Below are 27,789 nucleotides of genomic sequence, written 5' to 3'. Positions count from 1 at the left end.
ACAGACTTGAAGGGCCAAAGGGTCCTGTTTCTGTGTTGTAATGTTCTATGATTCTATAAGTCATTGCTATACCATCAAGTTGCATTGTGAAAATTCACAATATTCTCACATTAACAAAAGAAAAACTAGAGGTTGTCATTAAACTGGAGATTGGGGATAGCAATCTTTAAAACATATTTAAAATAGTCAGATATTGGAAAAGGAAAGTCACAACCAAGACTCTACTCCCAACTTGCTAAAATTAGAGAGGACCTGTGTAATTGTACCAAAATATTTGAAGAGGATGTGGTTCCACTGTTTATATTTATAAATATGTATATATTTACTTCCTACTTCTTTGCAATGATTTCAGAATGTTTTAGATTTACAGATAAACTTTAGAAAGTATATTGTTATAAATTAATGTCTTTTTATACACACACACACACACACACACACACACACACACACACACACATAATTTACTAAATGAGAGAGGGATTGAATAACATTCCACGTGTGATCATGTTTCCTTTTTTTAAATAAAGGTTTTAGTACCACAAAAGGGAAACTTGTGCGTTCAATCTTGTATCCAAAACCAATGGACTTCAAACTGTACAGAGATGCTTACATCTTTTTACTCTGCCTTGGTTGTTTAGCAGGGATTGGATTTATATACTCAATTATCAACAGTGTTTTAAATGAGGTACGTATTTTTACTCAATTTTGAATAATGAATTATTGTAATTTTGTAAAGGAGAACAACTTAAAGAGAAAAAAGTTATATTTATGACTTTTTTTGTCCATAGTACCAAAGATAAGATCAAAATTTAATACCCAATTTGCTTTTGCACTGGTGGTAGGAAGTTGCCTTCTTGAATAGCTGTTCTTCCTGTGGTAAAGATACCTCTGGAATTCCAAACACTTGAGCCTCTGATATTTGAAAATATTTCCAATATAGATTGTGTAAGAGTTAAAGGGGAGTTAGAGCTGATCATGATCCTGTGCATCTACTGCCCTTACATTTTTTGGTAGAAACCAATATTCATGCTTTTGAAGTAAAAACATAATGCTGGAGAAATTCAGCTGGTCAAATAGTGTAATTTATGTAGCAATGATAAAGATGCGTAACCAGCATTTCAGGCTTGAGCCCTTCATCATTATGAAAAATTGTGGGCAGGCGCCCAAACAAAATGGTTGGGGGGGGAGGAGCACATTCCTCCTAAAGGCAGAGATAATACAGTAGGAGGGCACACCAGCAAGCAGGAGGAGGAGGGATGTCTCTGAATGGTAGGGGAATGGGTTGGAAAGTGGAGGAACGAAGACAAAGGGGAAGGGAGGGAGAATGGAGAGTAGGCTAGCAGAACCAGAGGTCTATGTGAATGTCATCCAATTTGGAGAGTGCCCAGATGGAAAATCGTGTTGTTCCTCCAATTTATGGGTGGTCTTGGTGGGATAGAACATGAGGCCATGGACAGACATGTGGGCTTGGGAGTCTCTCTGATGTAGAATCCCTGTGTCACACTTGCACCCACGCCTCCTCCCTCAACATCATTCAGGCCCCCAAACTGTCCTTTTTAAGTGAAGCAACATATCAGAACGAGTTACCTATTGCATTCGGTGCTCCCTTTGTGGCCTTCTCTACATCAGAGAGACTGGGAGATTGCTTCGCTGAGCACTTTCGCTCTGTCCACATCAGTGCCAGGGATTACCCAGTGGACGACCACTTCCATTCTGCATCCCATTCCCATGACCACATGTCTGGCCATGGCCTCATGTACTATCCCACCAAAATCACCAATAAATTGGAGACACATCACCTGATTTTCCATTTGGGCACTCTCTAACCAGATGGTGTTAACATCGACTTCTCTGGTTTCTGCTAGCCTACTCTCTATTCTCCCTCCCTTTCCATTCCTTTTGTTTTTTTCTCCATCTCTCCACTCTCTTCCCTTTCCATTCAGAGCCATCTCTCCTCCTCTTGCTTGCTGGTACACTCTCTGTTATCCACCTATTAACCTCCTGCCTTTGGGACCTTCAATTCCTCCTCCTCTGTCTCTGTCACGTCTGCATCCAGGATGAGGACTCCCATGCCAGATCAACAGATGTCCTCCTTCAAATAATGTAGCTTTCCCTTTACCACCATCAACTCAGTGCTCACCTGTATATCCTCCATTACCTGCACATCTGCCCTGGCCCACTCCACCCCCACGTGCAACAAGGACAGGATGCCTTACCTACCATCCTCATCCAACACATTCTCCTCTGCCACTTCCACCACCTACTATGTGATCTCACCACATTCTTCAGGGGCCACTCCCTCTATGACATCCTTGTCTACTCCTCCCCTCCCCACCAATCATCGCTTAGGACCTACCCTTGTGACCGCAGGAGATGCTCACTTGTGCACACACCTCCCTCACCTTTTGGGGTCCCAAAAAGTCCTTCCAAGTGAAACAACATTGTGAATCTACAGTGGTTTGATTCCCTTCCCTATGTCCTTTTGCACAAACATGATAAATTATCTTATCTCTTACCATTAACATCTTTTGTTGGTCTGGATTCCTCCTCTAGCCAGCATTGTCTGAATTCTGAGACTTTGAGATTTCCTGCTTCTGGCTCATTCCACTTACTCCTTGAAGAAGGGCTCAGGCCCGAAATATCAGCAGTATATCTTTGCTTTTATTGGATGCTAAAAGCCCAGATGAGTTCCTCCAGCATTTCAGTGTGTTTTTATTAAAATATGTCAAGAGATTGTGGTAGAATGAAAATGTATGTTGCTATGAGAATGACTCTGTTCTCAAATAGAAAACACAATGCTGAAAACAGTCTGCAGATGAGGAATTATCTGTTGAAAGAGAAACAGGGTTAACTTTTCTAGTCAATGACTCTGTCACAACTGAAAAAGGGAGAAAAGTTGTTTTTAAGTGTAATGATCTGAAATTAAATTTCCCAGCCATGTTGTACTGGACTTCTTTAATCCTGGTCACTGACTGGACTGTTTTTCCAAAAATTATTTCTATGCTGTTATTGGAGATTTGTTAAAGTTGTTTTATAATTGGTATGTGGAGAATTATATACTATTGTGTACTAATAATATAATATCAAACTTTATTTTCAAGTTGAAAGATATGGTTAATTCCAATAATCTGGCATGCATGGGACTTTGGTGGTTCTGGGTTTTGCATGGAGTTCTACTTGTGTTCATATCCAAACATACTTTCATTTCTTTGTTGTTAACATTGCATCATAAAATTTCCAGTTTATGGTGAGTTTAAAGGGAGGACGAAACAGGCAAACACTCCTCACGTTTGGTTGTGCTGCATATCCTGCTCTTGCTGTGGAATTCTAGCTCATGTTCTGGACTTATGAGTGCAACATGTTGATTAGGATATCAGATTTGTGGAACTTTGTATATTAACAAATTTAGGTGATGATACTTTTTCCAGACTTATTGTTGAATGATTATACAAATGGTAACTTTAAAAAAAAAATAACTGATGATAATCTCATTGACAAAAATGAACTACGAATGTTGTTAAATCTGCACTATTTGTCTTTTTTTACTGCTACTGGCTTCCTGAATTGATCATTCATTACCAGTCAATATTTTTCTTTTTGTACTGCAGGTCAGAGTTCACGCCATTATTATTAACTCACTTGATATCATCACCATTACAGTTCCACCTGCTCTTCCAGCAGCACTGACTGCTGGGATTGTCTTTGTCCAAAGAAGACTGAAGAGAATAGGCATTTCCTGTATTAGTCCTCAGAGAATAAATATCTGTGGGCAACTTAATCTGGTTTGTTTTGATAAGGTTAGAATCTGAATTTCATGCGGTCTAATAAAAAACACTGAAAAATTGAACATGTTCTTTCAATATCATCTGTAGTATGCATATATCACACCTTTTTTGTTTAACAAAAAAAGTTAATAAATCTTTTGGTTTACCGGTACTTTTACCAACCATTTTTGAGGAATGCAATGATGCTCGAGCTTTGAAAAGAGTTTTTTTTAAAAAGATTCATTTATTCAAATCCAATATTTTATCTCAAAGAGAAGGAAAGTTGAGCATCCAAAGCCAGAATTCCTTTATGATGAAAAAAAGTAACATGAAATATTTAAAAGGGATATATGGCAAACGTCAGATTGATAATATGAACAAGAATTTAGCTGAATATAGAAAGACATGAGAGAGGAACAATCTGGAGGGATTGGAATGATTAGATTTCTCTTAAGAACTGGTGTGATCTTTTGTGCTGTAACAACCTTTTAGCCCCGTGATTCTTAGAAATTGAAATAAAGTCATGAAATGCTGAAATCTCTGCATCATTTAGTCTCTTCACATCTTTGCAGCTTCCTTCAGCTGTATAGTTCAGACTCCTTCCCTCAATTTCCAGCCTTTTGCATCTCCCTAGTTGTGCCTCTTGTTTTCTTTCGCTAGGGCCTAATTTTTTTAAATAAGCTTCTGTGAATCACTTTAATCTTTTGCTGCTGTAATTGTGCCAGAATAGCTTATGACCTTTCATTCCTCTATACTTTTAGATTTGTCTGAAATGTTCATTTATTTGTGTTCAGTTTTGAATACATCCAAAAAGAAGCCTGTCTTTTAATTATTTATAAGCAACATATTAAATATTGAAACCAAATTTAAATTACTATTTTAATGACCAGGATATTCTTGACAGTGAGATGCTAATTATATTATTATTCATAAATTTCAGTTTCTAAAACATTTTGATAAAACTGTAAATAGTGGAAACACTCAAGATATCAGGCAGCATCTGCAGGGGTTAAAGGATAGCTCTCACAATTTTCAATGTTTTCTCTTAATATTATTTTTATGACATGTGTAGTATTTGCTTCTAAAAAAAATGTTTTTTTTTGGATCTAGACTGGAACACTTACTGAAGAAGGCCTGAATATTTGGGGCATTCAAAGAATGGAAGATAATAGGTTTGAAACTTAAAGAATTGACATCTAGAGTCTGTCACAAAATAACATTTGTTCACAGAGTTTGTGAAATTCAGTTGAAATTTAAGTGTTGTAAATGTGAAAGTTTGTTGCTTATGAATGAAAACTAAAATATCATTCATGGGCCTAACATTCAATAATTTTTACTTTTATGGAATTATTTAATTTTTCTACCTGATTTATATACATAACTTCCTACTCTATGCCTGAAATTGTCCAAGTTTTTATGTGGGTTTGATCTGACCATTCTCAGTAGTTGATGGTTGAAGTAAAAGTAGGAAAGCTTTTAATTTTAGTACCAGCGGAAAAGTGAATTTGAATTTTGTCTGAGTTCAAAGCTCATCAAAATCTGTCAATTTTAATACATTTAAAAATCGAAGGAAGAAATTTGAACAGATTTTCACTTTTACGTTCAGTTTCTTGCCGTCAGAGCATAACATTTGTAGGGAAGGCTTGGTGAAGTCCCAGTTTGTGGCTTGTATGGCAACCTGCCACACACTTACCAAAATTGATGGGAAGTTATCTGGTGACCCATTGGATTTAAAGATATTTGAAGAAACTGGTTGGGTGAGTCTTGCATTTACTAATTAGAACTAACTCAAAATCTGCCGAGGGAGGTTTAATATATTTTGAACAAATAAGTGTCTGTACAAAAGGTTAAAGAAGAGTTTGATATCTTAAATTCAGAAGGAATTGGCAACAAAAAGCTTTGATTTTTGTATTTGCAGTTTATTTTTCAGCTTTTGACTGAATAATGTTAATGGGAGTAAGTTAAGAATGCAAGTTAATTTTGCTACTGCATCTTGAAATTCATTTAGTCAGACAGGATGTCCCACAAACATTTAAATGTTCCAGTTATCTGGCACCTCACCACTTGCCAATGAAGATTAATCCCCCATTATTCTTTGTAAGGACTCCAGCAAGCTTATCTCCCATAGTCCTGGAATGTATCTCAACAGCTTCTGGGGATTAATCCACTTTAATGCCCATGTAAGATATCTAATGCCTCCTTTTTAAGATTAATGTGCTCTAAAAATTTCACCATTCCAACAGAAATTTCCAACTACATAGTTGCAGGATTGGGATGATGGAGGAATAGAGCAAAGGCAGTTGGAAATGCTGTAGTCATAAAAAATTCCATCAGTAGGTTAACAGATTGGTGAAAGAAGATGGGGAGGGGCCAAGAGCTGATAGGGTATTGAACAGAATATAGGGTAGGAGGAGAGATTACTGCAAGGGGTAAATTTGGAGAGAACAGTAAGAATGGGAGTAGTTAAAAAGAGGGAAACAGTGAAGAGTACCTAAAATGTTTTTAAAAAAATCAATATTAATGCTGTTGATTTATAGGTTGTCCAGGAGGAATATGATTTGTTGTTCCTCAACTTTGTTTGGCCTTACCTTGCAATTTCAGCAATAAAAATATAGAATTCCAAATGTTATTCATTTGTAAGTTACAGGTTACAAATAACTGTAAAGAGAGAGAGGGAGGGAGAAACCATTCCCTTTAATAGAATGCAAATAGGAACTTGTTTTAAAGAGATTCAGAGAGTTTAAAGAAGTTGAAATAATCATTCAAAGTTTCTGAAAGGGAATTGGATAGACACAAGAAAAGTAATTTGCCAAGCTCCAGAAAGAAAAATATAGAGGATTGAATCTTTTTGGTTCCCTCAACAAGGTGCTGGAATGGACTTGATAATTGAATGTCCATCTTCTGTTATTTTTATTGTTCTTTGAGGTGCTAACAAATTCAACTGACAATAAATGTCAATTTGGAGAAATTTTATGACAATATTAACTGAGCAGGTCCATACCAAGTTATTATCAATTAATTCTTTAATGATAGTGAGCAAAGATTGCCTCTTTCATTATAACTTATCTTTTCATTATCATCTAAACATTCTAATGTGTTTTTGTAATATTCTAATATCCTTTTGTAATAACTTGTGTCTGAATAGTGAGTTTTCATAGTGGTTAAGGATGCTATCTGCTGTTTTCCAAGTTCACACAGTTCATGGATCCTCTGAAGAAATGTGTGTCCTTATTTGCATCCTGTTAAAGGGAATGGTGTGTGCCCTCTTTTGGATCTCAAATGACCACATATCAAATGCAATATGTGGCATTTGTTTGCTATTAGTTTTAAAACCAAAAAACATTTATGAATTAAAGTCCAACGTTATTATTGTTTATTACATTTTCCATAAAAGGTTCTTGAGGAAGCAACTGAAGAAGAGACTGCTTTACACAATCAAATCATCCCCACAGTAGTTCGACCCCCAAAACAACTTCATCTGGAACCTGTGGCAGTGAAAGATCACGAAATGGTACTTTTGTTAATTGTTCTTATTAAATTTCTTGACTGGTAAAATGGTACACTATTTTCTTTTGTATTTATTATTATGCTTGCTTCATTCTGTTATCAGAGTAACTTTGTAAAGACATCTATATTTTTTAAAAATACAGAAATAATGTAAGAAAGAGATTCAGTTAAGCATCTGTTTTTTAGTACAGTTTCCAAGAGCACAGGTCCATTACGAGCTGGAATGCACCATCAGCCTTGTAGATAAAGAATGAAAGAAAGGTCTTGGAGTGAATATGTATTACAAGCTCCTATTTTAGTAAAATGGGATTATCACTGTAAGGGATAGTATAGACATGAGGGCCTGAATGATCACATTAACATTTCACACAAGCACAATACAAGTCACAGCCCAGCGATAATTTGATACATTGGAAGAACTGAGGGAAGGTGTGTCACAGTCAGTTCCAGAATTTAATACATTGGCAGACATTGTGATTTTGCAAAGGGAGAACCATTCTGGCTGCTGAAGAGAAAGCAGCTCTTGTGGCCAGCCATTTTTGTGGAATTCAGAGCAAAGCGTGCTCTGTGAGTGACTGGGCCTTTTTGGTAGATTGACCCATGCCAGGAGTGTCTTTTTGATTGTGATTAACAGTGAAGGTCACTCAGAGAGACTGCTTCATCATAAGTGTGACTAGCAGTGAAGGTACTTGGAGAAACTGGTGCCAAGGTCCTGGAAGCTTCGTGGAGGACGCCCAGTTCGAGTCTTGCCAGGAATGTTATGACCACAGCTCATGTAGATTTGATATTTCTTCAAAGGCAACACAAGAAGAAGTCGTGAGTCTGTAGCAGCCACAACTCCAGTCTTCCCATCGGTTCAACATTAATTCTGGGGATCAAATTTCAAAGGCCTACGCTTCAACACTGAATTTGAAAGCTTGAACTTTGAAATAACTTTCCATATTTTGGCCTCGACTGTAATTTGTATAACACAGACACACACACACTACAGCTGAGCATAGCTGGGGATTGATTTAGAGTTAATGATAGTTTAAAAGTTAAGACTATAGCTTATGAGTAAGAAATAAAATTAGTGGTTTAAGATTAAATACCATTTGGTTCATTGACTATTGCTGCTCGTTACACATGGTTGTTAACATACAGCTGAAAGAGATGGTAGTTATTTTGCATTTGCAGAAAAGGGGCTTCAATAGATTATTAAACTGAAGAACAAAGCTTTTTAATTCTTGCTGCTAATTCCCTTTTACTGCATATATCTCCTTTACACAGTTGGGCTCTCTTTAGTTCTTTTTTAACGTTTGATTATATTTGCATGGCATGTTGGTCTTAGGTGAGCATTTCATTTATATATCATTTTTGTTAAAACCTTGCTGGTCTGCTGTTATACCCATTTGAAAGCTCCAATATATCCAAAATGCAATAAGATGTATTTTGTTTCAAACACTTGAATATGTCTGATATTGCTGTATTTCTCCTGAGTAAACCATGAGAAACTGGGACCCCCTGATTCAGATAGCATCCATGGAGAGAAATGGTCAGTCAATGTTTTAGGTTGAGAAGGAAAGATAGCAAACACAAAAATTGGGGAGGGAAAAGGACCAAGAACTACTGTGTGAATGAAGATGGTATAAGATCACTAAGAGACAAATAGGGGAGAAGACCACTAAGAGATGGGGTTGGGGAAGATTTGAAAAAGAGGGAGAACAGGAGCAGATAAAGGACAGGCAGGAACAGTGGGTGGAGGTTACCTGAATTTGGAAAATTGAATAGCGGTCTCATTGGGATTTGGGCTACCCAGGCAGAATAATGAATTGTGTTTGGCCTTAACTTGGCAATGAATGAGGCTGAGGTTAGACATGTATGTATGTATGGGAATGATGAAGGGAATTAACTGAGAATTCCAGCTTGCACCCAAGGACAGACGAAGTGATGCCAGATCTACATTTGATCTCCCTGATTTAGCAGACGCTACCTTGAGAACGCTGAATGCAGTGGATGAGGTTCCTTATGTTCTGCTATATTTTGCATATCTATTTATTCCATTAATCTTGACCTTAATTAACTCTTAACAAGCCCATGTGCCTTGTAACTTTTATGTTGGTATATCCTAATTCTAGTTTCCTAAACATCTGAGAGTGTTTTCCACCAATATGACTAGAATCCCCCACCCCCCCTGCCATCCTCATTTCTGATGCAATAAAGCAATTGCATTGGCCAAACCAATGGTCCTTAATAGGGCTGCCTTATGACAGCATGGAAAATGCAAGTTGCATCACCATGTTGTGGATGAGATAAAGTTTGGAGTGATCCAAATTAAAACCATAATTCAGAGAGCTCCATCTGATTTTCAGAAGTCTTGATGGGTTCTCCTTTCAATCTGAATATATGCATTGCCTGGACCTTTCCCAATGGATACACATTTCTGTTATTCAAATCATGCTGTGAATGATGGATGCACTTGCCGGAAAAACTCTTTGAGGTAGTACTTGTCTCCATAAGACATAGGAGCAGACATAGGCTATTCACTCCATCGAGTCCGCCCCGCCATTTAATCATGAGTTGATCCATTTCTCCACTCAGCTCCACTGATCGGCCTTCTTCCCATAACCATTGAAGCCTTGGCTAATCAAGAACTTATCAATCTCTGCCTTAGATACACCCAATGACGTAGCTTCCACAATCACCTGTGGCAACCAATTCGACAGATTGACCACCCTCTGGCTGAATAAATTTCTGGGTATCTTTGTTCTTAGTGGACTCCCTTTGATTCTTATCCAAGACTCTCCACTGTGGGAAAACAGCCTTTCTTCATCTATTCTGTCCACTTTTTTCAAAATTCGCAATGTTTCAATGAGATGCCCCTTCATTCTCCTTATTTCCAACATATTCAGGCCAAGAGCTGTGAAATGCTCCTCATAACTCTTTCTTTCCTGGAATCATTCTGGTGAACCTCCTTTGAACCCTCTCTAATGTCAGCACATCTTTTCTTAAATGAGGAGCCCAAAACTGCTCACAATACTCCAGGGGATATCCGTCTATTAACCAGATAAAGCCTCATAATCACATCCCTGCTCTTCTATTCCTCTTTAAATAAATGCCAGCAATGCATTTACCTTCATCTCCATTGCAACATGTGAGTTTACCTTCAGGCTCTGCTGCACGAGGACTCCCAGGTCCCTTTGCAGCTGGGAATTTCAATTTTCTGCCCATTTAAAATAGTCTGCCTTTTTATAATTTTCTCCCAAAGTACACGATTGGACACTTTTCTAACTTTTTATTTTCATTTGCCACTTCTCTCCCCATTTTCCTAATCTAAGTCCTTCTGCAGCCTCCATGTTTCCTCTACACGACCTGATCCTCCACCTTATTTTGTATCATCTACCATCTTAGTTACAAAGCCATTCATTCCTTAATCCAAATTATGAACATGCAGCATAAAAAGATACGGCTCCAACACCAACCCTGAGGAGTACCACTAGCAAGCGGCAGCCAAATCAGAATATGATCCTTGTATTCAAACTCTCAGCTTTCTGCCACTCAGCCAATACTCTGCCCAAGCTAGTATGTTTCCTATTATACCATGGGTTCTTTTGTGTTATGAAGTCTCATGCAGGGAACCATGTCAAATGCCTTTTATAAATCTAAATACACAAAGTCCCCTGCATCTCCTCCCTTCTCCAGCCTGCTTGTCACCTCCTCAAAGAATTCCAGTAAGTTTGTCAAGCAAGATTTTTCCTTAAGCCAACTGTGCTGGTTTGGCCTATCTTGTCTTGTGCCTGCAAGAACACAGTAACCTCATCCTTTACAATTGACTTCAACATCTTCCCAACCTCTGACATCAGGCTACCTGGCCTAAAATTTCCTTCCTGCTGCCTCATTCCCTTCTTGAATAGTGGGGATTTTCCAGTCCTCCAGGGCCATGCCAGAATCCAGTGATTCCTGAAAGATCATTACCAATGCCTCTGCAATTTCTACCAGTACTTCTTTCAGGACCCAAGGGTGCATCCATCTGGTCCTGGAAACATCTACTCGCTTCCCTTTTCTGATACCCTTCAACGTCTGTCATATTGGTAGCGTATCGCACAGTGAAAACTGATGCAAAATACTCATTTAGTTCCTCTACCATTTCCTTTTCTCCCATTATTATTTCTCCAGCATCATTTTCTAGTAGTCCTATATCTAATCTCACCTTTTATTCTTTATATACTTGAAGAAGCTTTTTGTATCCTCTTGGATATTATTTGCTATCCTACTTTAATACTTCATCTTTTCCCTCCTTATGAGTTTTTTTTAGTTACCTTCTTTAAGTTATTAAAAACTTTTCAATTCTTCATCTTTTTGTTGCTTCCTTGTTTAACCTCTCTTTTGCATTCATGTTTAGTTAGTCAGCCATGGTTGTGACATTTTTCCATTCAAATATTGCCTCTCTTTTGGTATATATCCATCTTTCACCTTTCCCCCTAGTGCTGCTTTTCACTCTCATGTAATTCCCTGTACTCCACTGAAATACTGACACACATTTCGATGTACATAAAAATGTGCATAGAATGTGTAGATCATTCAGCCTCTTGTGCTATTTCTCCCATTAAATAAAGTTGGTGCCATTCCATTTAAGTAATATCTAAAATTATATCAGCCTCTCTCTCAAAAATACTGGTCTTTTTTTCTTGGTATGGATCCTCTGCAACATTGGATTTGTCTGCTGAAGCACAAGGAGTTTATACTCTAATTTCAGATCACGAGGAGTGATCTCACTGATGCAGTGATCAGACTCAGAAGATGCAGCTGGTCATTCAGGACAGAGAAAAGGTTTCTTCATTCATTCGGTAGTCATTGAGTTTTCTACTCAATTGCTATATTTGAAGATAGGAATTATATTTAGGAATATGTTTCTGAACTCTGATATGTTTTTTCTATTCCACATTTAGAATATAAATTTAGCAAGAATTTCTTTAATAGTGTGTTTAAGTGTAAATTGGAAATGCAATATATTTATGATAAGTTTTTTTAATTTTTTTCAGGAAGTATGCGATGTCCCTGTAAGTATAACTTTGATAAGATTCTCCGATGTAATGTTCATAAGCAGTAAAAGTGTACTGAATACTGGAATTCCTTCTGTGTGCAGGCATCATATGAAATAGGTATAGTACGGCAGTTTCCATTTTCTTCATCTCTGCAACGGATGAGTGTTGTAGCCAGAATACTTGGTGAAAAACACATGGACGCCTACTTAAAAGGTGCACCTGAAGTAGTTGCTAACCTATGCAAAGCAGAGACAGGTAAAGTGGAATGTCCTAATTGCTAAGTTGCTGTTATCTTTGATCTATTGCAAAACAATGTAAATTATTCTAAATTTAGTTGTGCATTTTCCTGATAGTTATAAGAACCAAAATTATTTTGGTTAAATCCTGATTTGAGGTGGTATTGTATGTATTCAGATGAATTTTACATTGTGCTTGCAAATAGGTTGTTTGATTATAAATATTCTTAAGATGGCTTTGCTTGTTTTTTTTTCAGTTCCTGAATGTTTTAATGAAGTGTTGAAGATTTACACAAAACAAGGCTTTAGAGTTATAGCACTTGCCCATAAGAAATTAGGACATAGACTTACTTGGCATAAAGTGCAGAATGTCAGCAGGTAATAGTGTTAAATTTTCAAAATTTATTTTGGGACAGTATTGGTGGGTGGGTGTGCCAGGGCAACTGTCAAACTGGTATCCTGAGGCCCAGTGAATATTTAGCTCCCATTGCATAATTTCTGATTGTGCAAGAATTATTGCTTAGATGGTATATTTCCTGCACTAGAGTTCAGGCAGGTAGTCAATCTCTGCCTTCTTGGATGAAAATAATTTTAATTTGACTGGACCAAATTGTTGATTGATTGCACTATTTCTGGATAATTATGGTGTTCTGTACTTGCTAAGCATTTTTGTCAGTTTCAAAATTAATATTAGAACAGAAATGTAATGAACAACTTTGGAGGAAGAAGCTGATTGGAGCAAGAAAGGTCAGGTAACCTGAGGAGTGGCGGCAGGTGGAATTTAAAAAGGGGCGAGGCAGCAGATGGAAGCTGACTGGGGGAAGAAGCTGAGTATCACCTCAAAAGTGTGGGACTGTAGTGGAATGATGTTCGTCAGAGTGGGATGAGTCAAGTAGTAATGCTTTGGCTCAACGGCCTTCAGCAAGAACAGGTAAGAGGCTGGGTATAGTAGGAGTTGAAGAAAGAAAGGGACACCTTATTCGAGGAACAAAAATGATTCAGCAGTTATGCATAGGTAAGGGCAGGTTTTAGATATCATATCTTTTGTTCCTCTAATCATAAACAGTGGGATTGGCATCCAAGGCAGGGGAATGCTCCTCTTGCAGAATGTGGGAAGGTTTGCTAGTGCTGCTTCAGGCTGGGTGGTGGGGGTGGTGGGGGTGGGGGGGGTTTTAAAACTAGATTTGCAGAGAGAAGTGGAGGAGGGAAAAGATGGTATAAAAATTACATGAATAGTTAGAAGTCAACGGGTTGTACGTGGTGGGAATTTTCTAAAATGTATCTATTTCAATGCTAAGGGTATTGTAGGAAAAGAAGTCAAGCTTTGAGCGTAGAATTATGACATTGTGGCCGATAGTGAAACTAGATTGCAGGAGTGGTAGGACTAGGAGCTTTGGACACATTAGAATGGGTGGGAATGAAGGGGGGAGTAGTGGCATTGCTCATCTGGGAAAGTATTACATTTGTGCTCAGGCAGGACAGACCAAAAGGCTATAACGATGGTGCTGAGGAATGGGAAAGGCGTGACCACACTCATGGAGGGAGGGGGGTGGGGGGAGAGAGAGAGTGGGTGTATATTGCCCAATACTCAGTGAAAATTGGAGGAGCAAATCTGTCAAGAGATAGCAGACAGCTGCAGGAAACATAAGGTTGTGATAGTAGGGGATTTTTATTTTACCACATATTGACTGGGACTCCCATATTGTAAAAGGGCTGGATGGCTTGGAGTTCGTCAAATGTGTTGAGGAAAGTTTTCCAAATCAATGTATAGAGGTACCAATTAGAGAGAGAGAAAGAGTGCAATACTGGATCTCTTTTTAGGGTCTTGGGTTGAGATCCTAAATTGGAGAAAGGCTAATTTTGAGGAAATGAGAAAGGATCTGGAAAATGTGGATTAGGATAAGTTTTTTTCAGGCAAGGATGAGCAAGGTAAATTGAGGAACTTCAAAGGTGAAATTGAGAGTACTTTGTCTATCCCTCTCATAATTTGAAATACCTCTATCAAATCTCCCCACATTCTTCTACACTCCAAGGAATAAAGTCCTAACCAGTTTAACCTTTCCTTGTAACTCAGTTCCTGAAGTCCAGGCAACATCCTAGTAAATTGTCTCTGCATTCTTAAGAGTTTGTTTGTTCCTGTCAGGATTAAAGGTAAAGTTAGCAGGCCGAGTGTTTTTCGACAGATATTGGGGATCTGGCTCGGATGAGAAGAGAGGTGTATAACAGGTATAGGCAATGCAGAAAATGAGGTACTTGATGAGAATTAAAAAATGAAAGAAAAACCTCAATAAAAAAATAAGGAAGTTAAAAAAAAAACCCATAAGGTTGCTGTGTCAGACAATGTGAAGAGATGGGGAGATCTTAAATGTTTTTTTTTCATCAGTGTTCACTCAGGAAACGGCACAGAGTCGTGGGAAGTAAGAAAAACAAGCAGTGTCATGGAACCTGTACAGGTTAAAGAGGAGGAAGCGCTTGCTGTCTTAAAACAAATAAGGGTGGATAAATCACAGGCTGATCAGATATCCCCTCAGACTTTTAGGGAGGCTAGTGTAGAAATTTCAGGGCCTCTGACAGTAATATTTAAAATGTCCTAAGTCAATGGTGTGGTGCTGGAGGATTGGAGGGTAGCTCACATTGTTTAAAAAAGGCTCCAAAAGTAACCCTGGAAATTATAGACTGGTGAGCCTGATGTCAGTAGTAGGTAAATTATTGGAAGCTGTTCTAAGAGATCAGATATGCGATTATTTGGATCGCCAATTTGGGTTAGTCGACATGGCTTTGTGCGTGGAAGGTTGTTCGAGAGTTTTTCGAGGAGGTTATCAGGAAAGTTGACAAAGGAAAGACTGTTGATGTTGCTACATGGTCTTTAGTAAGACCTTTGAACAGGTCCCACATGGGAGGATAGTCAAGAAGGTTCAGATGTTTGGTATTCATTGTGAAGTAGTGATCTAGATTCAATGGTGGCTGGATGGGAGAAGCCAAGGAGTCATGGTGGATGATTGCTTCTCTGATTGGAGGTCTGTGACTAGTGGTGTGCTGCAGGGATCAATGCTGGGAACATTGTTGTTTGTCATCTATATCAATGATCTGGATGATAACGTGGTAAAATGGATCATCAAGTTTGCACGTGATGCTAAGTTTGGAGGTGTTATGGACAGCAAAGAAGGTTTTCAAAGCTTGCAGATGGATCTGGACCAGCTGTAAAAATGGGCTGAGAAATGGCAGATGGAATTTAATGCAGACAAGTGTGAGGTGTTGCATTTTGGAAGGACAAACCAAGAAAGGACGTACATGGTAAATGGTAGGGCACTGAGGACTGACTGCAGTAGGACAGAGGGACCTGGGAATATAATTCCCTGGAAGTGGTGTCACAGATTGTAAAGAGGGCTTTTCGCATATTGACCTTCATAAATCAATGTATTGAGTATAGGATATAGCTATGATGTTATGGTAAAGTTGTATAAGACTTTGATGAGGCCAATTTTGGAGTATCTAACCACAGGAAAAATATCAATAAGAGAGAAAGAATGCAGAGACTATTTACTAGGATGTTGCCTGGACTTCAGGAACTGAGTTACAAGGAAAGGTTAAACTGGTTAGGACTTTATTCCTTGTAGTATAGAAGAATGTGGGGAGATTTGATAGAGGTATTTCAAATTATGAGAGGGATAGACAGAGTAAATGTAGATAGGCTTTTTCCAATGAGGTTAGGTGAGATACCAACCAGAGGACATAGGTTAAGACTGTGAGGGGAAACTTCTTATCACAGAGAGTGGTGGGAGTGTGGAATGAGTTGCCAGCTGAGGTGGGGAATGCAAGCTCAATTTTAACATTTAAGAAAAATTTGGACAGACACTTGGATAGGAGAGGTATGGAGGGCTATGGTCAGGGTGCAGGTTAGTGGGACAAGAGAGAAGAATAGTCCAGCATCGACTAGAGGGTCCAAAAGGCCTGCTGCCGTGCTGTAATGTTCTATGGTTCTAAGAAGAAAAACCTGACCCTTTTTGTCAGCAATTGATACAGGTGTATGTGATTCATTCTGGATTTTGAGTCAAGGATAACCAGCTAAATCTTTAGCTGAACTGAAAGCAGCTGTGGTGCAATTCTCACCATTCCAAAATGTGACTGAGCTGCATATTAAATTCTGACTCGGTGTTAAAGTTGGGTTCAATTTTAACATTTAAGAAGAATTTGAACAGGTACATGGATGGGAAAGGTATGAAGGGTTATGGACTGGGTGCAGGTCAATGGGACTAAGCAAAAAAAAAGTTTGGAACAAACTAGAAGGGTTGAAGAGGCCTGGTTCTGTGTTGTCATGTTCTGTGGTTCTCACCAAGAAGCAGATTTAATAGAAATATTGCACTGCTTGCTCCCTCACATCTTGATTTTCTAAATTATAACTGGAATTTCCTTGAATATTTTCATTGACTAATATTCTTATTGAATTTTACAAGGATAAACAAAGCATATACAGAAAATATGTAAAGTACGTAAATTAAAGTCAAAAATTAAAATAACAAAATTGTAAACTTATAAAATCACATTGATATTATACAAGCACAACTTGTAAGTTTATCCCAAAAAGCCCTTAACTCTTTGGTCCCATCTTTATACCAGAATTTTAAATATAAAGTAGGTTTTGTTCCTAGACTAATAGAGTAGGTTGCTGTAAGTCAGGTTTTGTATTTAAAGAGAAAAGAAAAAAATAAGTGAAAAAATAGTTTAACTCAGGTTCTGAAAATAATTCGGGAAAGGAGCCCACCCCATTTGAAACTTGTTAGTATTACTAATTGAATAGTGAATCTTTTCTGAATTTAAACATGACATGATATCTCTTATCCAGTGAGCGTGGGTAGGCAGGGCAGCATCCCTCCATCTTATTAATATCACACTACTAGCCAAAAGAGAGACAAAGGACAGAGTGTGACATTTGATTGGAGTTAAACGAATGTTGTCTTCTCCTCTGGTACCAAAAATGGCAACCAAAGGGTTGGGTTCTAGATTTAAATTAAGGATTATGGACAAGGTTTGGAACACATCCCTCGAGTATTTTTTGAGGCTAGATCATGTGAATAAGGGAAACCTCACCTGTCCTACAGTTGTCAACAACGAGAATCCACATTTTAATAGATATGAGATAATATGATTTTGGACATATGAGCCCTATGCATGACTTTAAATTTCAACAGACAGTGACTGGCACAGAGAGAAGAAGAATTAACCAACTTAAAAATTGAATCCAAAACCTCATCCAACAGTGAAAAGTTTAAAACCTGTTCTCATGCAGTTTTGATTTTATCAAGAGGGGCAGGTCTTAAACCTACTAACTTATCATAGATAATGGATATTAAACCTTTGTGTGAGGGTTGTAAACGAAGAAGCACAGCAACAGTATTAGTATAAAGTATCCCAGGGAAGTTTGGTAATGGAGAGTGGATAAAATGTCTGATTTGTAGATATCTTTAAAACAGTCAATACCCATTCTATACCATGCTTGAAATGCAGAATCATGTAAAGAAGATTGGAAGAGATGATTGAATAGAATAGGACTTGAAAGAGAAAAACCATGAAAACTAAATGTCTTCTGAACTGAGCCCATACTCTCACAATATGCCTGATTACCGGATTATCAATTGATTTATTTAAGGAAAGAGGAAGTGATGATCCGAGATGTTTGTGGTGAATGTCTGCCAAGCTGCCTGTCTCTCCTCTGGCGAGTCTTACTGTACTAACATTGGCTTTGCATTATCTCTACTGATAAGGACACTCCCCTTGGGTATAACTGTATATGCACCTATTGTCTTTCATTATTGTACCATGAGTTTCTGCTAATAAAAGCCATGATTATTGTTTAACCACATCGTCTTTGTCTACTTCATCAACTGGCACTTCAATTTTATTAGCAGAAATGGATGCAGCGCTCAAGCCAGAGCAGCTGATAATTGACCAGTCTGCCCCGAGGGCCAGAGAAATTTTCAACCACTGGATTTCTTGTTTCAATTACTACCTGGCTCGAAACAACGTGGTCGATGAGGCAATACAGTGGGGCCACCTGAACACTCTGCTGGGTGAGGTCCCTTTTGCCGCAACACAAGGAGCTACCACTCCGGCTATAGTCCGGGAACATCTGACTGGTTACTATGCATCGCCACGGAATATGGTGCTTGTTCGACACCAGTTACTGACTAGATGCCAGAAACCCGGGGAAAGTGATGCTGCCTATGCACTGGCCCTTGACTCGCTGGCAAACGAATGCGATGTCAGGACAGTCAATGTGCAACAACACCACAATGCCTTGAAGCTGGATGCTTTTGTCAACGGGATTGACTCCAGTTACATCCGACAGAGGCTGCTTAACCTACGATCAGGCAGTCACTCCAGCCAAAACACTGAGAAGTGCCATGCAATCCAGTGAAATGCTAGAAACCGAAAAGGAAACCTCCAGGAGTGCTGGAACCCCGAAGGAAAGAAAAGGGCGAACTCCTGAAAAATGCTACTTCTACGATAAGAGCTTTGCTACCTGCAGCTATTGTGGGAAACTTGGCCACTTCGCTAAAGCGTGTAAGGCGAAAAGTACTCCCACTGATAGGAAGAAATAGAGAAGCACCAAGAAAATGCATCCTGGAGCTGCAAGAATGGAAGACAACTGTGAAAAGGGGGAATTTTCAGATAACCAGGCTGAATCGACTTCAAGTGATGCCGAGGTGAGATCCCCTGTGATAGCTCAATTGACTGTAAAGCTTGGGGGATGTTACGGACTGGAACGGTCGACTATAAAGGGGGAGGTGAATGCGATTGTCTAATAGACTCGGGGAGTACTGACAGCTACCTCCACAAGAAAGTTGCCAGAGCCTTAAATTTGTGGAGATATCCAGCGAACCGAAAGATATCAATGGCTTGTAGTGAACTTACAAAAACTGTACGGGACAAGTGTAAAGTGTAAAGTAACTTTAAATTTGCAGGGACATTGCCTTGCTGATGTGTGGCTCTTTATTATGCCGGAGCTCTGTGCCCCTGTGTTACTGGGGTTAGATATTCAATCTCAGATGAACAGTGTAGTCTTAAATTTCGGTGGGCCATTACCCACACTTACCATCCCCTGCGCTAGTTACTGCGGTCTGTCCGCATTAAAGCTCAAAGCTCCTTCCCTTTTCAGTGATTTATCCTCTGAGTGTCAACCGATTGCCACTAAGAGCCATTCTTACAGCAAAGAGGATCGTGAGTTTATCAAAGCGGTGACCCAGACTGCTTAAAGAGGGAATAATTGAACCTAGTAAGAGTCCATGGCGGGCCCAAGTGGTAGTTGTGAAAAATCACACTAAGAGACGACTGGCTATTGACTACAGCCAGTCAATCAATCATTACACTAACCTGGATGCCTACCCCCCTGCCACGCATCAGTGAAATGATTAATCATTTAGCGCAATACAAAGTGTACTCCACTATTGACCTCAAAGCAGCTTATCACCAAATCCCCATTAAGAAAAGGGACGGCTTTGAGGCTGATGTGGAGGGGTGGGGGTGTGGTTATACCAGGTACCTTTTGGGGTTACTAATGGTGTGTCCATGTTTCAGAGGGGATGGAATGGAATGGAAAAGTTTTTAAACTGAATTCAACTCCATTGCTACGCATAATTGACAGTCAACTTGGTTATAGGTTGTGTATATTGGCCACCCAGTAATGAAGTCGGAAATTAGGCACTGCCACGCCTCCATCCCTTTTAGATTTTTGAAGATTAACTTTATTTAGTCAAGGGTGCTTACCCTTCCATAGATTGGAGACATGAAAATACGGCTCTCCCTGCAGAATTAATCAAAATCTTACAAAAAGTAATTTTCTAAAATTTAAAAACTTTGACATCTACTTACCAATCAATATATTATGAACACAAGAAAAGGAAAGGTTCAAACAACTAAGAAAATGGTTGCTAAAGAGGTTAATATAACTGAAGAAGTTGGGCCTACCTTAATGATGGAGTCTCAGGCTCAAGTTCCTCTTCCTCCAAGAGCGACTCACGCTGCGACGGCAAGGATTCGTATGATTCCAGCGCCATCTCTCTGGTGAGTCGACAAAGATGGTGCTGGAGTCCAGAAGAAGACTATCAAACTGCAGATGTCACAGGAACAACTGCGCATGCGTGTAAGTTTGCACATGCACACACGGAGCAACCTGTTTCCCTGTGGGGAACAGCTGAATTTATTAAGGCTGTGGTTAGTAGCGTTGCTAGTCAGATCCAGCCATTGATTTAACTAGATGTTGAATCAGGATCATCTGCTAGCGATTCAGAGGGACAAAAGGATGACATTCAAAACAAAGAGAAGGAAGAAAGAGTTTATGAAGAATTGGAGGGAGCAGGAGCAGAATATGAAAAAGATGAAGCCCAACTGATTCAAGGGATTGAAGCTATACAATTCAGATATCCTGAAGCCAGAACTCCAGGTATAGAAGCTCATGAACAAACGCCTATAATTATCAACCAAATGCAGTTAATGTGTAAAGACGGATTTGCAATTTGTATCTCAGAAGCAATGTTAAAGCACAATTTGAATATATTAAGAATGAAATGAAAAATATTAAGGAAGAAATGGCAAAATATACTGAAGCTGCTGATAAAATTCAAGTCCAGAAAATTGAAGATGATATTCAAGACTATCGTTATGAAGTAGAGCATATAAATATACAGTTAATAAAATGGAAGATTCTGGTGTTGCTTGGGATGTGCAAAGGAAAGAACATTTACAAAAGCTTGATGTATTGGAAAATCATAATCTCTGGAACAATGTGAAGATTATTGGGTTGGTTGAAGATTTTGAGGGCTCTAATCCAGTACAACTTTTTTAAAGTGAATTCCAGAAGTTATGAGTCCTGAGAATTTTCCAAATGGACTTGAACTGGATAGAGCAAATAGGACTAATAGAAAGAAGCCGGGACCAGCACCATGCTCAATTTTGATCAGATGTTTGTTATGTAAAGAAACAATGTTAAGAGTGGCGGTTCAAAATGCCCGAAAATACCAAGGTCCATTAACAGTGGCAAATAATGTTTTTTTTTAAATGTGAATTTAAGCTTGTCAGTTGTGAAAAGAAGAAAGGAGTTTAATCCTGCAAAATCAGTTCTTTGGAAAAAGGGATATAAATTCTCTTTTCGATATCCAGCCACATTTGTGTTTTCTGGAGAAAATCAGTCACAGTTTTTTTTAAACTAATGAAGATGAAGCTTTGGAATTTTCATATTCTCTTCTGAATATTAATCAACATCAACAAATGGAACTTCAGAGTCAAGTCACTCAGCAAGTTTTGGCAGATCGACCTGAGAAGAAGTAAGTTGCAGAACAGATGTCAGAGCAGCAAGAATTGGTTGAGATCAATAATGACCAAGTGAATAAAAATCTTGAAGAAGCTCTTTATACTTATAATTGAATTGTTAAAGTAATGTATATTCTGTCTGAGAGAGGAGGACTTTTTGTCTTCTCCTTCCGTAGCTGCATGCCATTTTGTGGCGAAGGCCACTTCCTTTACAATAGAGGGAAGTAGTACTGGTTTTCTTTTTCAGTACTTTTTTTTTATAGTCTTCTTTAGAGTTTATTCTTTCTTTTTCTATTTCTTTTCTTGCTTGGAGATGTAAAATATAATTGAAAGTTTGTATGGAGTGGGTGTCCAATGGGATGGGTGGCAAGAGTTCTTTAATTTTTGGACTTAAGAAATGGCAGTTAATAATGCATTAAATTTTGTAAATTTTAAAATAAATGGGCTAAATAATAAAATTAAGAGTAAAAAAAGTTTTGGCATATATTAAAAAAATGAAAGTTGATAGTACTTTTTAAAAAAAACCACACTTAACTGAGAAAGAACATCAAAAATTAAAAGAAGATTGGGTAGGTCAAGTGGTAGCTTTATCGTTTAGTTCTAAAGTAAGAGGGGTTGATATTTTGATTAATAAGAATGTACTTGTTAAGATTCAATTTGTGGTCACGGATCCTGCTGGGAGGTTTGTTTTGGCACAGGGTCAAATTTATTCAGAGACGTGGACACTTATGAGTATATACGCACCTAATGTAGATGATGAAAGATTTATTCATGACTCTTTTATGCCTCTTGTAGAGGCACATGAAAAGGTTTTAATTCGAGGAGATTTTTAGTTATTGTCTTGACCCAATCTTGGATAAGTCACAGAAGTCGGTTACTAGGAATAAAACTGCGAAAAAGATTGTGACTTTTATGAAAGATTTGAATTTGATAGATATTTGGTCAAGGTTAAATCCAAAGGAAAGGATTATTTTTATTCTTATAGGTATGACTCTTACTAGAGAATAGATGTGTTTTTAATGTCAGCACAGTTACAAGGAAGAGTTATACATGTAGAGTATAAATCTAGAATTTTATCTGATTATTCGCCACTTTTGATGTCATGTACAGTTTCTGAAAATGAAAAAAATCATAGATGGAGATTTAATTCTATGCTGTTGAAAAGAGTAGGGAGGTTGAATTTAGTTTGGAGTTCCACACACTTTTTATATAGGTCTGGGTTTTTAACTTGAGTGTATTGTTGATCTACTTTTTTAAATTTTATTGATTAATTCTAATCTTTCTTTATTGGCCTTTTCATATTCACAGTATAAGAAATAATTTGTCCCCTAAGGTAGGTTTTCAAAGCATCCCAAACAATTAAGCTGGAGGTTTCTACTGAGGTATTTGGTTTTTTAAAAAAAAAGGTAATATGCTCCTCCATAAATTTTGCAAAGTCATTATCTGACAATAGGGTCAAATTAAAATGCCAGTATTTTTATTTGAGGAAGGTCAGGAAAATTCATAGATAGCACATCAGGGGTGTGATCTAATATCAAGTGATAATCTCAAGTGTGGGTGAAAGTGATCAATTGCTTTTCAATAAGAAAATAATCAATCCTAGAAAAGATATGGTGAACATGTGAGAAGAGAGAATACTCTCTCCTATTTGGATGAAAAAATAACACCACACACCATGATGTGATAGGAAGGATTGTATAAGTAAGGCAGACTTACTCATTGTGCCAGGGTTAGGAGAAGATCGATCTAGCACAGGATCTAACCAGCAAATGAAATCCCCACCAAGCACAAGAGAAGAAAAAAAAATAGAAAAAACCCACATCATCCATATTAAGGGCATAGACGTTATCAAAAACTACCATCTTATTAAGCAATTTCCCTGAGACAATGATATAACAACAATTTGAATTTGATATTACATTGTAATGCACAATAGGAATATTTTGATTAATAAGAATCGAGAACCCCCCCCCCCCCCACACCCATCTTTAGCCTGGAAAGTGGAATGAAAGAGGGAGTCACGTGATGGAGTAGTGGCCGGACGGTGAACTCCAGCCCTCTCCAGAAAAGTCGGGAAAAACAAAGGAAAACACAAAGGCACAGAAATAAAAGTTACAGAAAAGTGAGTATAAAGGTGGAAAGAAGATGGCGACAAAAAAAGAAAAATCGAAAGCAACGGTAAGAAGAGAGGAAGAGAAGACAAAGGAGGAAAAAGGTGAAGGCCTTACCTGTCCGAAGAGGCCCGCTGCGGAGAGAGAAACCCGCTCCCTCAGGTCGGTAAATAATGGACTACAAAAATGGCTCGCAGAGCCGAGTAAAAGTGCGCAACCGCGCATGCGCGAGGAATCGCGCATGCGCGATGCGAATGAAAAAAAACACACCGACGGGAGGGGGGACCAGCTGGGGAGTCGATCTCCACAGCCGGCAACGACAGCTGCAGAACACCTGCAGCAAGAAGAGACCACAGAAGACAATAGAAACAAGAAAGAAGAGGAGGAAAGGGCACCAAAGAAACAACAGATGGCCAACCCAGAGGAAGAAGAAGAGGAAGAGTACAGGGAAATAGAAGAAGAAAAGAAAGGCAAGGTAAAGGATATACTTGCTCTTATTAAAGGATACATGGAGTCATTTAAAGAATGGCAAACACAGGAATTTAAGGATTTAAGAAAAAGAATAAACAACACAGAAGAGAAAATAAATAAAATGGAGATGACCTTAACAGAAATGGGAAAGAAAATGGACAAGATGGAAGAGCGGGCAGTAGCAGCAGAAATGGAGGTGGAAGACTTAAAAAAGAAATTGGAGAAATCTAATAAAAAAACTAAAGAGACACAAGAACTACTAGCTCAAAAAATAGATACAATGGAAAACCATAACAGAAGAAATAACATAAAGATAGTGGGCCTTAAGGAAGATGAAGAAGGCAAGAATATGAGGGAGTTTATAAAAGAGTGGATCCCTAAGACCCTAGGATGTCCAGAACTACAGCAAGAAATGGAAATAGAAAGGGCACATAGAGTATTGGCCTCTAAACCACAACCACAACAAAAACCAAGATCTATTGTAGTAAAATTCCTAAGATATACTACAAGAGAAAAGGTACTGGAGAAGACAATGGAAAAAGTAAGAGAGGGCAACAAACCACTGGAGTATAAAGGGCAAAAAATCTTCATTTATCCAGATATAAGTTTTGAACTCCTAAAGAAGAGAAAAGAGTTCAATACAGCAAAGGCGATTTTATGGAAGAAAGGGTATAAATTTATACTAAAGCATCCAGCGGTATTGAAAATATTTATTCCAGGACAACAAAACAGACTATTCTCGGATCCAGAAGAAGCACGAAAATTTGCAGAACAATTACAAAAATAGACTGAGGGAGGAAGACGGGTAATGAGAGTTAAAATGATCACGACTGATATGTATGTGGGTAAAGACAAAAATAGACTGAGGGATGAAGACGGGTAATGAGAGTAAAAATGATCACGATTGATATGTATGCAGGTAAAGAGGTATAAGAGTGAATAGAGACAATGAGCATACATGAATGTATCTGTACTTAGAGGAAAATATAGATAGTATAGACAAGAATTAATAAGGGAAGGTAATGGAATAGAGAGAATAAGGAGGGAATTAAAAGAGGGACCTTTGTGACATATGAAAAGTGAAATCTTTTCTGGGGGAGGCGGGGTGGGGGGAAATAGCGGTCACTGCAAAATCAGTTGACGCTTGCGAGTGGATTCGCAAATCCAAATGGAGAGGGGAGATGTGGTTGTCCGACAAGGGATAAAGGACAACTCAGGAGGTGAAGGGGAGATTGGGGATAAATAAGATAGAAATAGGAGAATAAGGAAAATGTTGGATGTTGTAGAAATGTTGTCTTATAAAGAGTTGAAAATAAGAAAACAGAAATGGAAAAGGAGGAAAGGTAATGATGGAAAAACGGAAAGAGAAGATAAACAAAATATAAAAGGGCTACGCTGAACTATATGTCTTTAAATATTAATGGAATACATAACCAAATTAAAAAGGAAGAAACTACTAAATTTAAATGAATAAATGTATTCCATTAGAAAAAATAACATATAGGTTAAGAAATAATATTGAAATATTCGAACAAGTATAGGAATCTTACATTAAATACAATAGCGAAAACCTACCGGGGACAAACATTACCTAAGTTGATGGAAGGAGAAGGAAAGAATGGACTCAGTAGAATTTCTGGTGTAATTTTGTTGAATGACAACATTGTCTGACTGGCTTAATGCAACCTAGATTGTATACCTAAAATGGATGAGGGGGGGGGTGGGGGGTGGCTTGGGAGGAGAGGGGGGGAGAAAAAGTCACTGTATATGTGTGAAAAAGAAATAGTGTATATCATGGCTAATGTGATTTATGGTGTGAAAAATAAAAAAATTTAAAAAAAAGAAAGTGGAATGAAAGTGTTTTCCCGTCCACCGTGCCGAGGCAAGAATGATCAGATTTACTAATGTGTGTTTCTTGTAAAAAGAAATTGCTGTTTTAAGTTGTTTGATGTGTGAGAACACTTTTCTCCTTTAACAAGATGATTTAAATCTTTGACATTCCAGCTAACAAACTTTAAAAGGCTATCCATTATCCCTGGTTGAAAATGTAGGTTGGTAAGCACAAATGATATCAAAACTCCAGGTGTCAACCTTGATACAGGAACATAAAACAAATACTAGAATAGAGATGAACCCTGCATAGTCAAGGTTAGTATTGACTCCTAGAACAGGTACAACTAATGAAATACCCACCTCCCACCCCACCACCCCAAACCTAGAGAGCTGCCAAAATCCACAGCAGCAAGCTTTTAAAATACCCATTTCCAACCCCAAAAAATCTTTTTGTCCCACGTTTGGTTACCTTCAGCTCCTTTATCGTTATTCTGAAAAACACTCCCAAAACGACATTTATTTTTTTTGGAAGCACAACCAAATAAGAAAAAAAAAGTCCTTGAGATTTCTTATGTAGTTCTGAAAGTATACTACAAAATAGAAATATAACCTACTTTTAAAAAAACTTAGACTTTCCTGATGATATTATCACAGAAACTGAATAGATAATTAAGTTTAAGGCAGAGGAAAGTATGCACATGACCCCAGCCCAAGTGGGTATGTTATTCCATAAAATGTTACTAAGGCAGAGAGGGCCAGCTGGTCCTTGCCACCTGAATACAGTATAACATAGGCTAGAAAAATTAGAAGTAATAATAATTAATCAGCTACCGACACCAAGCAGACATTTACAATGGTCGTGATGTGGAGGGAATACTGTCTATATAGCTCTGTGCCTCGTTGACTGAGGGCAGCCATCTCTTATGCCTGTTGGGAAGTGTGATGCAGAGGAGGCAGAGCTTGAGGCCTCGCTTATATAGATCTGATATGGCCTCCTAGTACTCGGCTTGCTGATTCAGGACTTTGGGATTGTAATCCTCCACAACCTGGATCTGCTGACAACAGTATTCCAGTTTCCCTTTCCACTGAGCCTCACTGATCAGAATATCCTTTATCTGATAATGATATAGACGAGTATAACCAAATACGGTCTCTGTCCCGGAGTTGGTTTAGGTACTAATGAACGGTGAGCTCCAGCGGAGATGGGAGTGTCTCCTTCCCAAAAACTGCATAGCAAACTGGAGAATTTTGCAGGGTGTCCTCTTTCAATAGATTTCACCAAGCCCAGGATACATAGGTTTGGTGTCTGCTCTGACATTCCAGGTCATAGCTGTTAGCTTCAAATTACTGTCTCGTAAGATGGAGCAAACATCCTCTAAGTCATTAACACATTGGCTCAGGTCATCTGTAGTGAGCTCCAAAGGTGACTATGCTCATCCACTAATGCCAGGAGTTGATTGAATTTGATTTCTAGCAAGTTAAAAGAAGTTTTGAAATTAGTTGCTAGTGTTTGTCTGAGTTGGTTCAGTAGCTTGAA

The 27,789-nt window shown here is 38.3% G+C and overlaps 1 protein-coding gene across 4 annotated transcripts in view; it reads left to right on the top strand.

Moving 5' to 3' along the window:
* atp13a3 (ATPase 13A3) overlaps positions 1-27,789 on the top strand; it is a 107,015-nt gene that overhangs the window by 35,539 nt on the left and 43,687 nt on the right. For 3 of the 4 annotated variants that reach the window (XM_069897028.1, XM_069897027.1, XM_069897030.1), the window contains exons 12-19: positions 528-685; positions 3,609-3,797; positions 4,875-4,936; positions 5,371-5,521; positions 7,159-7,275; positions 12,293-12,310; positions 12,397-12,550; positions 12,789-12,909. In XM_069897028.1, the coding sequence (XP_069753129.1) occupies positions 528-685; positions 3,609-3,797; positions 4,875-4,936; positions 5,371-5,521; positions 7,159-7,275; positions 12,293-12,310; positions 12,397-12,550; positions 12,789-12,909 (970 nt within the window). The remainder of the gene's footprint in view (positions 1-527; positions 686-3,608; positions 3,798-4,874; positions 4,937-5,370; positions 5,522-7,158; positions 7,276-12,292; positions 12,311-12,396; positions 12,551-12,788; positions 12,910-27,789) is intronic. The other variant, XM_069897029.1, reaches the window with a different exon arrangement.

The sequence above is a fragment of the Narcine bancroftii genome, chromosome 9 (assembly GCF_036971445.1).
Source record: "Narcine bancroftii isolate sNarBan1 chromosome 9, sNarBan1.hap1, whole genome shotgun sequence".
NCBI lineage: Eukaryota > Metazoa > Chordata > Chondrichthyes > Torpediniformes > Narcinidae > Narcine > Narcine bancroftii.
This window is presented reverse-complemented; position numbering and strand designations above follow the sequence as displayed.